Consider the following 16958-nt stretch of genomic DNA (forward strand, 5'->3'; position numbering starts at 1 on the left):
CTGTTTACAGAGCAGAAGAGTAAAGAAAAGCTGAGATTCACAGAGACACAGAACAAACTAGTTCAGCATCCAATATCTGTGGTGCACCGACCTATATGTCTTCTCATGCTGTCCTGTTGTCTTTCATTTGCTCCAGGCCATTCAAAACCCCAACGACCTCAGGCTGCAGGAGCAGGCCTGGAACTCCGTCTGCCCGCTCGTCATCAAACTCAAGAAGTTCTACAGTTTCTCCCTGAGACTAGGTGTGTTCACAACCAGCAACAAAATGTCTTAACTCCGTGTGTCCATTGGCAGGATTATTTAGTTAGTTCAATTTAGGCCTATTTGTCCAGTAGGAAATTTGTCTAGGACATGCATGCTGATACTTATACGTACAGTAGTGCATGGTGCATGGACAGGACATTAGTGCATGTACAATTGAAGTGCATCACAATACGTATATGTATATAAACACAAAAATAACAATCATACAGTCACAATACACTATACTCAGCGTCAATACTGCTTTGAGTTCCCACCGAAAGTGGGATGACTGAATGGGTCAGAGCCAAAATGTCTAATAGTCCTGCCTAAATAATGGTAGAATCTTCTTTATATATGTATGTGGTGTTAAATTATTAGAAATGTAATCGTATTCAAAATGAATCAAGAAATCAGTAGTTCCCACATATGTGCAGAAGTCAGTGAGTGATATACTGCAGTGCAGCTCACAATCTTACAGTTGTAAATCTTGGTCGAGGAACCCTAACCCTAACCCGCTACCTTTAAATCAAATCCAAACCCAACCCATGAAGTCCTATGGCTCCTATTAAACACCTTGGCTACACAAGTCACTCACTTTAAAAGTCATCCCAGATTGTATTTACACAGATGATGTATTTGCATGAAAGCTGATTGGAGATAATCTGTCATTTTTGCGTGACGAACCCGTCCATTTGGTTGCACAGCGCTCGCTCACTCAGCTCCTGCTGGTTACTGATGTGATGCAAAGCAACACAACGATAACAGATTTTGCAGTGATAATCCGTCCACACATTCAAATTGACTCCATGTCCCTGTCAGTCACAGCTCTGATTAATGGTGAAATGAGAGGCGAGGTTGTGGCCAAGGGGTTCACAACTTTAGAAATAATGGCTGCTAATGAGGCTGAATAAGAATTACTCATTGTGTTTTATTATCTTTTCTCAGCTTTTTTCTTTTCTTAGCATTTTTTTCAGCTGACACAATCCAGTAGTAGTTCTCCAGTTCTTTTGTGTCATTGTTGTTGTATGTGCTTTTATTGTCTATATTTTAATGTTATACTCCCCCTCTCCCTTGCCCTTAGGAGGTCTTTCACCTCCTACCAGTCCATTGCCTTAATAAGAATGTATTCTTAGCAATTCTTGCCTGGTAAAATAAAGGTCTACTACCACAGTAGCAGGGAATTAAAACATATTTTTCACTTGCTGATTCCACATAAAGAGTGTATCTTCCAGGATGGGTACAGAAACTACATTCATGTCTATGATAAAATAAGTTCACTAATTCACTACTCCTCTTTGTTAAATGTGAACATGTGAACATAGATTCTCAGCTGGAAAAGTCTTCTGACATTTGAAGGTCTCACATCTACACAGCAGCTGACCTCTTAAGTGTGTGTGTGCGTGTGTGTCTGCAGAAGAGGCTCTGCAGAGTTTATTGGAGTCCCTGACATGTCCGCCCTTCACACCCACTCAGCACCTGGAGAGAGAGCAGGCGCTGGCCAAACAGTTTGCAGAGATCCTCCACTTCACTCTGCGCTTCGACGAGCTCAAGGTCTGCTGGAAACACACACTGCTTCATCTCCAAAACACACACACACTGTCGCACACAAATACTCTCAGCCCCTGTTCCCATAGAACATCACCCTGTGGCATATCCAGCTGTCTACTTGTGAACTAATGTGCTGGTTCTGTTTGTCAGCGGAGCTTGAATGTCCTGTTGTCTTGTTTTCCCTCCAGATGAGAATTCCTGCCATTCAGAACGACTTCAGCTACTACAGACGAACCATCAGTCGAAACCGGATAAACAACATGAATGTAAGTTGTTCACAAATTATATATAGATGAATTAAAAATAAGCTGGCGCCAGGGTTCTTAGATCTGCATATTTATATCTTTGATATTTCTTTATTTAGTCCCCAGTGCTTCTCTGTCTAAGCAGGAAGTGGTTTTCAAATGACACAAGAGAAAACCACGGCCACTGTGTCTTGATGCGTCTGTTATGGTGCATCAGAAACCACATATAGGCCAAACTGATTTCATTGGAGCTATTAGAAATTAAATGAATGTGAAAACGTTATGACTCCTCTTCCAGCAGTGCAGGGACGGCTCCTCTGTTCATGAATATAATAAAAGAGATTCCAGCGCATTTTAAATTGCAAACACACTGACACTGACTTGTTTGTTTCTGCACCTGAAGTTGGACATTGAGAGTGAAGTCAACAATGAGATGGCCAACAGGATGTCTCTGTTCTACGCTGAGGCTACGCCCATGCTCAAAACTCTCAGCAACGCAACCACAAACTTTGTGACAGAGGTGAGGATCACACCTGTCACCTGTGTTGTCACTCTGACTGTCACACTGATGCTGTGGAACTCTGTGGTTACATTTTCTCCCTTGTTCCCACTTGCTTTCTCTTTCACACAGACATAATTTAAATGTAGCCCGATATTTGCTTCACTTATTTAGCTCTGAGATAATAACAGAACCTTACGAGACCGAGTTGTTTTCGAGGCAAATGCAGAGACTGCTTGCCGAAACCCCAGACGGAAATGCAACAACCCTCTTTCGTAACATTTCGTTATTATCTCATAGCGTGGTGAATGTGCAGGTCACAACTTGTCCACCAGAGCGTTTTGGAGTTGTTGGATGAGGGAAACTAAGAAATCCCATTAGCCGCTGTAGTGTAGCTCTGAGCAGCTTGCGGCTCTGCTCCGCCATTCTAAAAATAGCTTGCACCGACAAGTAAAAGTAACGAACCTACTGCTAAGACTATAGAGTGCCGAAGCGGAAGCAGGAAGTAACGGCCCCATGGGTCCTCAATTCGAAAAAAGGCTCCATAGAAATGAACGGGAGTCCAAGATTTATTTCGTGATCCGTTTGAATTGCGCCATGACAAAAAAATATGTCCTCTACCTGTTTAAAACATCACGTTTCATGCCGAGAAATCAGCAGTTTATCGTAAAACGGCAACAGAAGAATGTATTTTGTGTCACGACGCTCTGCGGACTACAAATCTGGTGTCCCACAAAAAATACGTCACCAACTGACACGGTAAAGGGCGGCATTTGGTGTGTGACGTCACATACGCGACTTGTAGTCTTTCTGGTTACGGATTCTTCGGAATTTTATTTTACAATAGTTTTACAACGTTTGAATTGTGCCATGACAAAAAAATATGTCCTCTACCTGTTTAAAACATCACGTTTCATGAAGAGAAATCAGCCGTTTGTTGTAAACCTATTGTAAAATAAAATTCCGAAGAATCCGTAACCAGAAAGACTACAAGTCGCGTAGGTGACGTCACACACCAAATGCCGCCCTTTACCGTGTCAGTTGGTGACGTATTTTTTGTGGGACACCAGATCTGTAGTCCGCAGAGCGTCGTGACACAAAATACATTCTTCTGTTGCCGTTTTACGATAAACTGCTGATTTCTCGGCATGAAACGTGATGTTTTAAACAGGTAGAGGACATATTTTTTTGTCATGGCACAATTCAAACGGATCACGAAATAAATCTTGGACTCCCGTTCATTTCTATGGAGCCTTTTTTCAAATTGAGGACCCATGGGGCCGTTACTTCCTGCTTCCGCTTCGGCACTCTATAGGGATTATGGCAATGGGCCAATTTGTCAAAATTTTGAACTATTCCTTTAAAGTTGTTTAATTCACAAAGTGATTGATCTGTGTTTGTTCTGCAGAACAAGACTCTTCCACTGGAGAACACGACAGATTGTCTCAGCACCATGGCCAGTGTCTGTAAAGTCATGCTGGAGACGCCGTGAGTCACAATGCTACACACACACACATACGGACACAGTCATACAGCTTCTCGGAGGCCTTGAAAAAGCTCAGCAGTTTGTAGATTAAAAGCATTTTTCAAGACCTTGTCAGTCAGTAAAATGTCCTTGTGATTGATGTGAGTGTAGAAAGTTGATTTAAAGAAGACAGAATAAGGACACAACACAGTCACACATCCAGCTACGCATCAATAACATCACATATTTTAAAGATTTCTCGGTTCACTCATTCTGTCAATCTCACTTTTCAATTAGAGCAAAGTAAAGTGTGATGTACCAACCTGCAGGACTGGTTGGTGAACTAAATAATCACCCGTCAGTGAGACGGCAAACCCTGTCAGTGCACTTGTTTGTTCTTTTAGAGAAAATATTCCATCCATTTTGTTTAAAGGTGTTGTGATAATGAATGCAACAGACCTCAGAGCAGCAGCAGCAGACAGCTTGATTTTTAACAAAATGCTTCAGCAGCACTCCCCTGTCAGTCAGTCCAGATGAATGTTTGTGTTGGGTCAACCTGTCGACTCAAACTTGTTGATTTGTCTCACTTCCAGGTTTAAATCTTTTCCCATCTCGCTCTTCTTCTTTCTTTCCAGGGAATATTCGAGTCGTTTCAGCAGCGAGGACACGCTCTTGTTTTGCATGAGGGTCATGGTCGGAGTCATCATTCTTTATGACCACGTCCATCCCAACGGCGCCTTCAACAAGTCCTCCAAGATAGACGTACGACACAAACACAAACGCACACACCCGACGACCACAGATCTGCTCTGTGATGCAGATCTTCAGTTTCGCTGCTCTCATTCTGACTCTGTTCATCTCCTCCCAGATGAAAGGCTGCATAAAAGTCCTGAAGGACCAGCCGGCAGACAACGTGGAGGGCCTCCTCAACGCCCTCAAGTAGGTTAACTGTCTCTGTTTAAATGCTGTGGCACAGAGCTGCGCTGCTAACGGCCTCCTAATGCTCTGTTTATCATTTACCTCTCCTCAGATTTACTACAAAACACCTGAACGACGAGTCCACTCCGAAGAACATCCGGACGATGCTCCAGTAATACTCTTCTCTTTTTAAAAAAGTAAAATAAAATAAATGAATATAAATAGATATGAAGAGGATCAATGCTCTGACCTCAAATAAGATGTATATGTTTACATTATTTAAAAAGACTCGATGTTAATACTTGTGTGTATTTGCATAGTCATTCCCTCCAAGTTATTGAAACCTGCAGAACATGTACCTTGTACTTTGCAAAAAGAAAATCACATGAATTGCCTCTACTGTTAACAGCACAGACGATGGATTTGTCAGCCTTATATTATGACTGAGCTTCGCTGGCAGCACTTGGACATGAATCAACAAGGCTGCTTTTAAAAATGTCCTTAAACAAATCTTTTTATTTGACAATGGAACTAGTTCAGTCAGATTCACCTTTGTTTCTTTGAAGCAATGTAAATTGTTTTGGGTTTTTTTTCTTTTGAAACAAACAAATCAACATGAGCAGCAAGTGAAGTTATATCATCCTGTGTTTTCACTTGATTTACAAAGAATGAGATTTAATGACAATATGAATCAATCAATGTTTCAGAGGACATTTCTGTTGCAGTGAAGGGCTAAACACTGAAGGCAGGGAAGGGATTGATTGGTTTTGATGGATTGGAAAAAAAGCATTTTATATTCAGCTGTTGTATTTTGTCTTCTTTTCAAACTCCAGCCTTGTGCATCCAATGATAAAATAAATCCACTGTGAACGTAAAAACACACATGCACATTTCAGTGAGATCCAGTTTGTCCACGTTCGGAGGTTTTGCTGATTTAACGTGTCGTGATGACGAATCACAAAATCCAATCAGCCAACCAGACGTTTCGTTGAACTGCTTAGTGGTGATACTCGGTGATCGTTGCTGTTCTGACATGTTTTAAGTGAAGTGACTCTTTGTGGCTTTTGTATTATAACAGAAAACCCATTAACCTAAAAAAATGCCTCAACAAAAATCTAAAATCCAAACAACAACATGTGCAACATGTTTTTTTTTTTTATTTCTCCTTATCTATTATTCATTTTTTTAATCTTTTCAAGGCTTCAATTTTCTTTTCTTTTTCTTTAAAAATCAGATTAACCCTCTGGATGTTTTCCCAGAAGGGTTAATAGAATAATTCTCACCTCCACTGGAGGGACAAATGTGACCAGGCTGATTTGTGTTATATAAATTTTGATATTGATCATCATATTTAAAGCAACATTTGAGTTTGCCGAGCCCTCGTAAACTCTGTTTGTTGTCTCCTACACGTCAATCAACACCTTTATTTCATGATTTAAACAGAGAATTTTAAAATAATGTAAATTTGCCTTAAATTGGACTGTAGATGAGGAATGACTCGAGACTTGAGCCTTCAAGCTGCTGTGTGTGTCTGATCATTGTCTTGTAACACACAGGACCTGTTCCACTGTGTGTCCCTCGTACCGTAGCTCATTTTACTAATACTACTCCACCTGCTAAAACTCACCTGGTCGGACAATCTCCTCATCTGCGATGGGTTTTTACATTTAAATAGTGATCTGTGTTTTTCAGTGATCGTTTGTCTTTCAGGATGCTACTACCAGTTGTTGTATAATCTACTTTTCCACAGGAATAACTGAGCAGACATTTACCATCTAATACAATAATGACTCCATGACTTACCGCACCATCCTCAGCCCTCTGATCCTATTTCATGGAAATCTCTCTGGCTCACCGTGGAGCTCAGCTTTGCCTTGAAGACAGAGCATAAGCTGTAACCACTTCATATTATTTCCACGCCATGGGGTTACTTTCATTTTCTCTCATAAGCCACTTAATATACTGCACACTGTACCACACACACTCCTGCCCTTTGATTAACATGTCATCATCCAATTAACTAAGATTAAATTAACATGTCAGGTATCTACCATTCATTTAAGTCTTGTTTATTTTTGATCCTCTCCTATTCAGTAATATATATGTGTGTGTAGGTGTGTGCGTGTGTGTGTGTGTGTGTGTGTGTGTGTGTGTGTGAGCTATACTTTGGATGCAATGTTTTATATGCAATAAGTGAAAACTTTACATGGCTGAGACTTGTGCGGTGTACGTATGATATTGATATTTCATATCTGACTGAAGTGTTGTTTTTTTTAAAAATAAAAATCACATCCTCTGTCATGATTGATGTACACGAAGCCCCCCCCCTCTCTGCCCAGGAGATGATGCTACTGTGTGTTGAATGCAAGATGATGATGTTTTGAATACTGAGACGAAATCTGTTTTTGTTTTTTTTTTGTCTTGAACTGACAGTTACTGTTTAATATTTTTGGAGTTCAGACTCACTGTTTTATATAAATTGCTTTTGGCTTTGTATTGCATTGTGAATGGGATGTGTGGATTGGATAATAAAGGTGGTACATTTCTTATACAGACCATGTCTCCATTGACTTAACTGCCTATGTGTATTACACAGCTGCTAGGCTACTTTGGTATATTATACATCTGGTGCTTGTGCAATTTAAAGGTATCCTGTGGAGTTATTTTATGTTTATGTCTTTATTCAGTACACTGCAAAAACTCAAAATCTTACCAAGAATATTTGTCTTATTTCTAGTCAAAACAAATCTCATTTAAGACGCATAAAAACGTAGCTTGTTTTTAGACACTTTTTTTTTTTTTACTTCTTTCAAGCATATTTTCACTTGAAATAATCTGATAGTGGAACAAGTTTTTCTTTCTTATTACAAGCACAAAAAACTTGCTTTCACTGGCAGATTTTTCTACTTATTTCAAGTGAGAATTTGTTTGAAACAAGTGAAAATTATCTAACAAGTTGATTTTTAGGTGATTAATCTTATTTTAAGTGGAAAGAGATTAGTTTTGACCAGAAATGAGACATTTTGACTAGAAATAAGACAAGATATTCTTTTTGCAGTGTATCTCTGCCCTATGCTGGCACAAAGCTACTTTTCCTGATGTATTGTCTGGATCAGGTGGACTGTGTGGGAGGTGGGCGACCTTGTGAGGGAAGACGAGATATTAACAAAACAGGAACACACTCCATAGCACTGGTAGTGTTTGTTTTATAGGTGTTTAAATCAACACCTATACATTTTTTTTGTAAAGTAAGAAGTGTTGTGTGTTTAATAATAGCTGTTTTCTAGCAGCTTCATTCTTTTACACCATGAGCAACATCACTGTGAACTCTTGTTTCTATCACTTCTTGTCTAACCTTAACTGTAACCATTAAGACAACTGTGACACTCCAGATGCAGTTGTGTTATGGACTACAATATTAGTCACAGATGTTACATAGGGGCAATTTTGAGTCAGCATCTTTCCCACACACACTTCGACACTTTGACAGGAGGAGCCAGTGATCAAACTTAAACAATTTGTAGCTGTTTGATTTTTAGCTGCCAACATCATTTTCATGAGTGAATTTCTATGCCAAGCATGAAGTTAAAAAGGAGACTCAGACAGATGTCGTAATAATTATTTATTATTAGTTATAAATGTAAATATAAAATCTTCTTCAAGATTTTCTGCCTCTTTAGCTATTTACATAATACATCATAATGAGATGAGCAAAACGTATTCAGCCTCCATCCATGGCAATGCAATGCAGGCAATGGACCTGTAGTTCTGCTGTCTTCCTGATGAGGGCGATATTCTTCAATGCTCATCGTGGTTGTGGAGCCGGCACAACCCACGGCTGCACCCCGAACAGTGGTGTACCTGGGATTGATGATGATAACACTTTAAAAATGAGATCTCCACTTAAGAAGTAGTTACAACAGCTTTCACAATACATTATATTACTCAATACACCTTGAAATGTTCTGTCTGTGGTCTACATCCACTGGTGAAAGAAACCTGTTATGTTTTAGTTTGTTTTTTGTGTGTTTGTTTAGTTACCATAGTTTATTTGTTTCATTCATTGAAAAAAAGAGAAACATTTTAATCCCAAAAAAAAAATCCTGAATGAAAAGGGGCAGAAAGAAGTGAACTTATGTAGTCTACCCCTTTTTTCAAGAAAGCCTTTAAATTATATAATGTATGTATCAAAACAAAAGAAGAAAAAAATAGAACAAAATAGATTAGAATAATGGCTGCAGACCAGCCATCAGCTCATCATCCTGGTAAATTCCTAGGTCCGAAACATGTTGTCATGCAACATTTCTTTTAAAATACCTATCCACATGCAGACATACATAAATGCACACAGACACATGAGCACGAGCTACAGTACTTTCAGTGTCCCATACTTCATTAAAATGTGTTTAACACCAGATTGTATTTCTGTATCATATTAGTTTTCATTGTTTTTTTTGTTTTTTTTAAAGTATATTTTTTATGCCTTTATTCGATAGGACAGTTGAGAGTATGACAGGAAATGGGAGGCAGAGATGGGGGGAATGACATGCAGGATAGGGCCGTCCGACGCGGGACTCGAACCGGGGCCGCCTGCAGCGAGGACTATAGCCTCAACACATGGGGCGGGTGCTCTACCAACTGAGCTAAACTCCGCCCCATATTAGTTTTCATTGTTTTCTGAATATAACATTTGATCCTGATTCTTTGGTTTCCAGTGTAATAACAGTATCAAACCTGAACTTGAAAGACAAACTGTTAAACAAAACTAATCTGGGTTCAGTCTGTGACTTTCCTGCTGAATCAGTTGTTTTCTCATCTCTTCATTTGTCCTGAGGTTGTATCTTGCTGTGTGGTTACATCACCCTGAGCCCAGAGCGGTGTCGTGTCGGAGCAGTCTACTTACTGGGAGAGCTGCGCTGTGAACGCTGGGACGCCCTGAGCGCCTCCAGGCTGAGCCGGGGCACCGCCGACCTCACCGGCCCCGGACGGATCCCAGCGTTCCACTGGGCCAGGCGGAGGAGGCTCTTGGCGGTCTCCTTGGTGACGGGGTAGTCGTCGCTGTGAGACGCCCATTGAGTTTGACTTTGGGTGTGACGATACTGATACTGATGAGGGTGATGAAGAGGAGGGTGCTGGGGTCTGCAGTTGGAGCTGAGAAACATCTGAAGGAGGAAGACATGAGGTTCTTAGAAAACAGAGGTTTCCTTGGTTTCCATGTGAGCAGAAAGATTAAAAATGATTCTATCCAGACATCAAAATGAATGTGTGATGTTTCACCAAAGCCTGAATACTAAATACCATGGTGTCCTCTATCTCACCCCTTCCTCAAACCTCATCATCAGCATAATTTGGTTTCCCCCCTGTCACCTCCCTCTCTGAGCCGCTCATCATTAACATGCGGCTCTGTGTAAACGCTGCTCCATAATGCATGTTGCCTGCTGGTTGCACAGTCCCCAGGGAGCCCTCCACGTTTACCCCCCTCCCTTTGAGTCAGGCAAGGAGGTCACAGTCACAGTGGGGTGTTGGTGGTGGTGATGATGAATGGAGCGTGGCTTTACCAGAGATTTGGCTTTGCGGAGTTTGTAATTTGCCTCAGACAGTGATTTCTTGCCTCCGTCGTCTGGCGTCGGAGCGCCGCTGCGGCCGGCGGCGGCTGTGCTGCTCATCCTCCTGCAGAAAGACGACCAGTCAGTGAGCAGGTGCTGTGGCATCCAGGTGAACACCTGAGTGGAGCTGCACTTATTTGCAAAAGGCGACGTACTCAACATGTCTTAAGTAAAACATTCTTCAAGTATCTTTCACATTTTAGAAAGGCATTAACACTGAAACTGATATGTGTGGATTGAAGCTTCTCTGTGAAGACGGATGAATTGATTGGAACTGTAAAAACACTTTAACACCTGACTGAGGTTGATACAGTTCAACTAGATAAATTAAATATAGATTTCCCCAGTGCCGTTAAATATGTTTGATCCCAATCTGTTACAGGTGCAACATCCACCGGGGTTTATTGTATCACTGCTTGTGGAAATATGAGAAGATTCAAAAGACTTTGGAGCTTATTAACATCCGGGTTCTACAATCCCTCTCCAAATTCCCCTGTTATCTTTAAGTCCAAAGAAATGTATTTTGGGAATGCATCCCCAAAAACTGTTCTCTTTCTCCACTAGAGAAAGAAAAAGGACTGAACCATGTCTGCAACAAGTAAGTGTTAAGTGTTTTAGTGGCTCAAAAATTCAACATTTGCTTTGGCTTTTTTATTCTATTCATCTGATTTATTCCTGTATTTATCTATTATTTCATATGCAATTAAATATTCATTCATTCATTCATTTTCTATACCGCTTATCCTGCACTAGGATCACGGGTAAGCTGGAGCCTATCTCAGCTGACTCCGGGCGAGATGTGATGAATGAATGAATGAATGAAATATTAATTGTATAAATGTATAAAAGCTATAAATATATGTTTTAAAAATAGCGATGCATTCTTAAATTAAGGATTTCTCATTGAGGGAGAAGTAGATGTATATACTGTAATGAGCATGTACTGTATATATGAAAGTGGTTTAAAATGAGAACTACAGGTAGAAGGTCTATCCATGTTAGAGAGACAGATGGTAGGCCTATATGAGAGTGGCTGAATCCATAGAAAGGGTGTGACAAGTACGTCGCACATGTTGCAACCAAATGAACAAATGTATACACTTTGTCTCACCCTCTCAGGGCTTGCTGGGTGGGGTCCAGGTTGTCCAGGTAGTTGAAGCGTCTCGTGTCTTTGGGGTGTCTGTCAGCGTCTCTCCATGGAGGCAGCACAGTCGGCTGCTTTTCTCTCATGACTCCAGTCCTGAGGCTGTCTCCCACCTGCTGGGCGGCGGACGCTGGACGCTCCTCAGTGAGGACGGCCGGTTCTAACAGATCATCACGTCTGCTGCTGATCACTGTTACATCTGGAGTCACAAAGTGCTGCAGGGAGGAAACAGTCTGGAGGGAGGGAGGGAGAGAGAGACACTTTGTATAAACATTTTTATCAGTGCATCTTAATGGAGTTACCACATAACAACGGCTTGCTCTGTCTTGTGTTGCAGTTTTATGGCTGGCTGGTCTCTGACCTGCCGTGGGCCGAGCCGCAGCTCCTGCACAGTCTGGATGTAGTGTCTCTTCCAGACGCCCTGCTCCAGCACTGTGGGGGAGAAACCGATGCACCAGCCCAGCCTCAGACACTTGGGCATCCACAGCTGGTCCAGCTCCACCATGCTCTTCCAGTGCCAGCTCACCTGACCACAGATGGCAAAAAGAAGAAAATCCTTCTTTCATCCTTCTTTCTTATTTTTCTGTCTTATTTTTAGAATTATTGCTGTTATTATGGCTATTATTATTACTGTTGTTAATGCTGTCTAGCCATTGCTGTCACAAGTATTATTATTAACATTTTTATTAATTTAATTAATTACTATTGTTGTTATTATTATTATGGCTGATATTACTTTAACCCAGTGTTTTCCAACCTTGGGGTCGGGACCCCACGTGGGGTCGCCTGGAATTCAAATGGGGTCGCCTGAAATGTCTCGTAATTGATAAAAAGAAATTACTGATAAAGATATTCTTTTAACTAATTATTATTCTTTTTAAAATTATGATTAAAAACACCATACACAATCTTAAACAACTGTATTCTATACTTTCACTTTCCTGAATATAAATCGAGTTCAAATAAAATGCAGCATATAAAAATATCTGAGCTGGCGCATCTTGATTGACGCGGGTCGCCAGAAATTCATGATGTCAAAATGGGGTCACGGGCCAAAAAGGTTAGGAACCACTGCTTTAGACTATTATTCTTTCTTTCTTTCTTTCTTTCTTTCTTTCTTTCTTTCTTTCTTTCTTTCTTTCTTTATTACTGCTATCACTATTATTGTTATGACTTCCATAATACAGTATAATTGAATTACACGGACACACACACACCTTGTTCACACTTTGTATGTACACCGATGCACCGGTATGTCCACTATGTTGGTTGTCTTGTATTTCACAATAAAAGAAAAAAAAAGAAAAATGAAAGAAAAAGGGCCAGTTTCAGTTCCTCAGCTCAGTCAAAGTGATCATTAGGTGAGCGTTTTGTGTATTACCTGTGCACATCGACAGAGGCTGCGGGGGTCCAGGAAGGAGAAGAGGTAGAGGCAGAGGGCTCTGGGCAGCAGGCAGGTCAGGTCAGCGGCCTGCAGGGGGAGCCGTCTGCTCACACTGACGCTCAGGAACCTCAGCTGCTCCACTGAACAGCTCAGTACCAGGTCCTGCAGCACAGCCCTCCTCTGCCTGTCAGACCATCTGTCAAACTGCACACACCAGTCTCTCACATCATGCACTGCTTCATTTGAACTGATCTGGATTCACGCTGTGTCGCCGTGCAACAGAGACCCATCGGTGCATGTGGGTTGTGTCTCCTGTTTAAAGTGTGTTTCAAACTCACCCACTTTGCCAGAAGAGTCCGTCTCTCTTCAAACACCTGAGGCAGAAGAGGATATTACAGTGGATCAAAAATAACATCAAAGTGCATTTACAGGAATAAAACAAGTAAAATATAGCAGTAAAACTGTCTGGATGAGGATAAGAGCAGATTACATCATATTCATATGAGCTGGTCTGACCTTGCTGTTGGCCACAGGGTGGTTCAGAGGAGTCCAGGCGCTTAGTTTCGTCTGCATCTTGGCACAGTTTGCAGATGACGAAGTTGGTGCATGTGGCATCTCTGGGCAGCAATAGGTTAGGTAATGTGTTAAAATACACAAAAATAAGTCTTCTCTTCTGTTTAATTGTGCACATTCCTACATTGTTTATAATGAAGCTTTAACCACTTTACCACTCCTGAGCACTGTGAGGCTCATGTTTAGCCTCCTACAATGCAAAGTTATACAACATGCCACCTTTTATCATGCCTCTTATAAATAAGCCTTATAAAGGGAGTCGGGTCATGATAATGTTTATTTCCACTGTTCCTTAATAAACAAAGCATCTCCAGCTTTAAGTCTGTCTCTTGTTAAAAATGAGGTTTTGGAAAAACACATAAGAATTCCACAGTGAAAGTGGCAAAAATCCAGCCTGACACACACACACACACACACTTAAAGCTGCAGTTACTCGGCTGCTCAGCACTACACAACACACTCCTCTGGCATTTAACTCACCATCAGTTCTCCTCGGCTGACACAAAGAAGTAAATCCAACTTCTAAACTCACTTTGTGTTTATGTGCATACTCCTGATGGCCTTTGTGTCCGTCTGCCCAACTCTACTCCTTCTTCTTCTTCTTTTTCCCTCTCCCCTGTGCACAGTTTACTTGTTTCCATAGTAACAGTCAGTGTGTGCTCTCCTTTTACACCGACTGGCCTTCACAGCCTGTCACACACAGAGGGGGGTGCTGCAAAGCAAACCATGGTGGAGCGTGGAGTATGCGCAGGCCTCAGTGGCTGTAATGATGACAAATGTAGTGCACAAGGCCTGACACTGCAATTACTATAGAGACCATCTGTCACAGATACACTGATGGTGCACAAACATGTTTCTCAGCTGTAAAACCTACTGCTAGTAGAAAATATGATGCACAATTGATTACAGTAGCCTATATCAATGGCCATCTACATGCAGCCTACAACCTGTAACTGTTGATACAGTATATTGTTTTTAAAACATGCATGTATTCAAAATTCACATCATTATCATATTGTCGTTGTTGCTTTTATTAGAAGCTCTATTTTTATATTATTTGCCACTGTATTGTAGCTCCTCCATGAACCTGTTTGAAGCCACATAGGCGTTGGCACTTGGCTCCTCTATGCAATACAGAGATGTGCTGCTGTAACCAGTCAGGCCCGCTGCCGAGGGCCCAGTGATGAACCATGTTGGCCCGTTTATGTGAAACAGCCCGTCCCACCAGTCAGAGAAGTTTCCCATTCAAAAGCAGAAAGGCTGCTCGTGCTCGGATGGGCGATCGCGCGCAATAAAGACAGAAAACCTGCTGTGAAGAAAGAGGGTAGAGCTGGGACAAGTTAGACACACAGAGACACGGTGCATCCGGAAACCTGGCAGTTGGGCCTTCAAAATAATACTGTAAAACCTGCCATAGCAAAGAGTTAGACTTTCATATAATTTAATGTTATGATGTTTTGCTGAATACCATCAGATGTCAAATAACATTTCACACAGTTGCCATTCTAATCAATGTTCAGCTACTATTAGCCTACATCTTGAACACAAAAATACTCTGATGAAATGTAGGCTGGCTACTCCCAGTAAGTGTATTTTATTTCATACTATAAAATGGTTGATATACAGTAGGCCTATGTGTAGCCAACTATTTTACAATAATCTTTATTTGCTAAATTTAGTTGAGTAGATTCAATTAACAGATTTAGCTGTAAAACTGCTCAGTGAATCTACTGACTTAAAAAAAAAACCACAATTTTAAAAATGTTTGCCGTAAAATAAAAAATATTAAGAATCAATCCTGACAAAAGTAAGTTGATTTCTATTTTTTTTAAAAAGAGTGATGGTATGTATACAAAATAAAACTACTAAACACATTTTTATTTTTCTGACAGTGCTGGGCCTCGTTTCTCTGTAATAAAATTTGTAAATTTGTAAAAAAAAAATAAATAAAAAATAAAAAATAAAGTTCTTCTTTACTCGTCTGCATATTTTAACCTCAGGTTGTTCAGCGGGGCTTTTATTTTGACAGTTTTGACTAGAAGCCATTTTTGAAGTCTGGCGGGCTGCTTGACAGCAGGCAGAGGAGGGGGAGAAACGGGGAGGAGGAGGAGGAGGAGGACAGAGGAGAAGGAGGAGGAGGACAGGGGTAGAGGAGAGGGACATTCACTCATTGTTACCAAGTGGAGGACCGGCGGAGACCCCGTCGCTACACGTGAATTTTCGGCTCAACACTCAGGTAAAGTTGCCCTTGTTTCCTCCAGGGTATCCTCCACGCAGGGCCGCTGTGTGTCGGTGTGCAGCGGCCGGGGAGCTGCTGCTGCCGCCCGGTCGGCTCGGTGCGCGGGGCTGAGCCCTCTCTCTCTCTCACCGGCTCCTCACGGCAGCTGCCTCACGGTCGGGATCAGTTAGGATGAAGTAACCGTCATCTTTTGTCTGCGCTGCGCTGCCTGACATTTCTGTCGCTTTGACTCAACATTTGTTTCACTGTGAGTTAAGTTACAGCGGACAGACGCTCGGTACCGACCGTGACGAGCCTCCCGGTACCGTTAATAAGACAGATACACTCCGTTTAATGAGGAGCATTTAATTTATGAATGCCCGGCTACCGGCTATAGGAGGAGCCCGTTAGTAGCGGCGCACAGGTAGAGCTAGCTGACGCACTGGTATCGCATTAACAAGGAGGAAAAATACACCTGGGCTTTTTTCTTTCTCTCTCTTTTTTTCTTTTTTGACATTTGTGTTGAGAGGACACAAGTGCCCGAGTAAATGTTTGTATGTGTCTGTGCTGCGTGTCAGTGAATGGAAAATGTATTTGGTTGTTATGGGTATGGGTGTGTACTGGCATGTAAATCATATGCATAATGCTGATTTTTTTTTCTTTTCTTTTTTTTTTAAAGAGTTTCTAAACAGCAGTAAATCTATGAAATACACATTCATTGCAAAAACAGTTCCACACTAGAGATAATAACTCAAATCATTCATCACTCCAACACAAATCACTAGAACAAACTCCCTCAGAAAACTGCAAATATATGTTTAAATAGCAATGGTTTGGATCTTTTTCCATTTTCCCTTTACATTTATATATTTATATACTGTGATGTACTGTTCTTAATTAAGCCTGCTAATGTTATAATCTATCCACATAAGCCAACCCACAGTTAGTGACCTAAAAAGCAATTACCAACCCTTTTGTGTTTTCCCAGTGCAGCTTGTAATTTGTCTAATTTTGCTCTAAAAAGGTGTTTGATACGCCCCAGTACTATATTATTATATACCATAGATCTGGTGTATGGTATTAATCCTGTAGGATTTAATTACATGTATTTGAAT

The 16958-nt window shown here is 41.1% G+C and overlaps 2 protein-coding genes across 6 annotated transcripts in view; one reads left to right on the forward strand and one right to left on the reverse strand.

Moving 5' to 3' along the window:
- The window catches only part of fam49a (family with sequence similarity 49 member A), a 39807-nt gene extending 34508 nt beyond the window's left edge, over positions 1 to 5299 (forward strand). For all 4 annotated transcript variants that reach the window (XM_085771534.1, XM_085771532.1, XM_085771533.1 and 1 more), the window contains exons 5-12: positions 137 to 242; positions 1658 to 1794; positions 1980 to 2057; positions 2440 to 2556; positions 3944 to 4023; positions 4636 to 4762; positions 4869 to 4939; positions 5031 to 5299. In XM_085771534.1, coding sequence (XP_085627660.1) covers positions 137 to 242; positions 1658 to 1794; positions 1980 to 2057; positions 2440 to 2556; positions 3944 to 4023; positions 4636 to 4762; positions 4869 to 4939; positions 5031 to 5094 — 780 coding nt within the window. In that variant the 3' untranslated portion in view covers positions 5095 to 5299. The remainder of the gene's footprint in view (positions 1 to 136; positions 243 to 1657; positions 1795 to 1979; positions 2058 to 2439; positions 2557 to 3943; positions 4024 to 4635; positions 4763 to 4868; positions 4940 to 5030) is intronic.
- A 3303-nt stretch (positions 5300 to 8602) lies between these two features.
- Positions 8603 to 14455, reverse strand: fbxo16 (F-box protein 16). Of its 2 annotated transcripts, none has more exons than XM_085770595.1 (9): positions 14158 to 14455; positions 13569 to 13669; positions 13391 to 13426; positions 13050 to 13256; positions 12030 to 12194; positions 11636 to 11901; positions 10477 to 10588; positions 9822 to 10080; positions 8603 to 8779 (listed from the first exon to the last, which is right to left on the reverse strand). In XM_085770595.1, the coding sequence occupies exons 2-9, from the start codon at positions 13665 to 13667 to the stop codon at positions 8724 to 8726; spliced, it is 1200 nt and encodes a 399-aa protein (XP_085626721.1). In that variant the 5' UTR covers positions 13668 to 13669; positions 14158 to 14455; the 3' UTR covers positions 8603 to 8723. The 2 variants fall into 2 exon arrangements, with proteins under 2 accessions (XP_085626721.1, XP_085626722.1); XM_085770596.1 differs by having other exon boundaries at positions 14106 to 14207.
- Positions 14456 to 16958: the final 2503 nt, after the last annotated feature.

The sequence above is a fragment of the Trachurus japonicus genome, chromosome 24 (genome assembly GCF_045865225.1).
Source record: "Trachurus japonicus isolate A0001 chromosome 24, Traja_1.0".
In the NCBI taxonomy this organism is placed as follows: domain Eukaryota; kingdom Metazoa; phylum Chordata; class Actinopteri; order Carangiformes; family Carangidae; genus Trachurus; species Trachurus japonicus.

Excerpts from the sequence above, each read along its gene's own strand:
- fbxo16 (XM_085770595.1), bottom strand. The coding sequence starts at position 13,667 with ATGCCACATGCACCAACTTCGTCATCTGCAAACTGTGCCAAGATGCAG. Across the intron at positions 13,427-13,568 it reads ACCCTGTGGCCAACAGCAAG|GTGTTTGAAGAGAGACGGAC; the intron begins GTCAGACCAGCT and ends CTTCTGCCTCAG. Across the intron at positions 10,589-11,635 it reads ACCCAGCAAGCCCTGAGAGG|GAGGATGAGCAGCACAGCCG; the intron begins GTGAGACAAAGT and ends GTCTTTCTGCAG.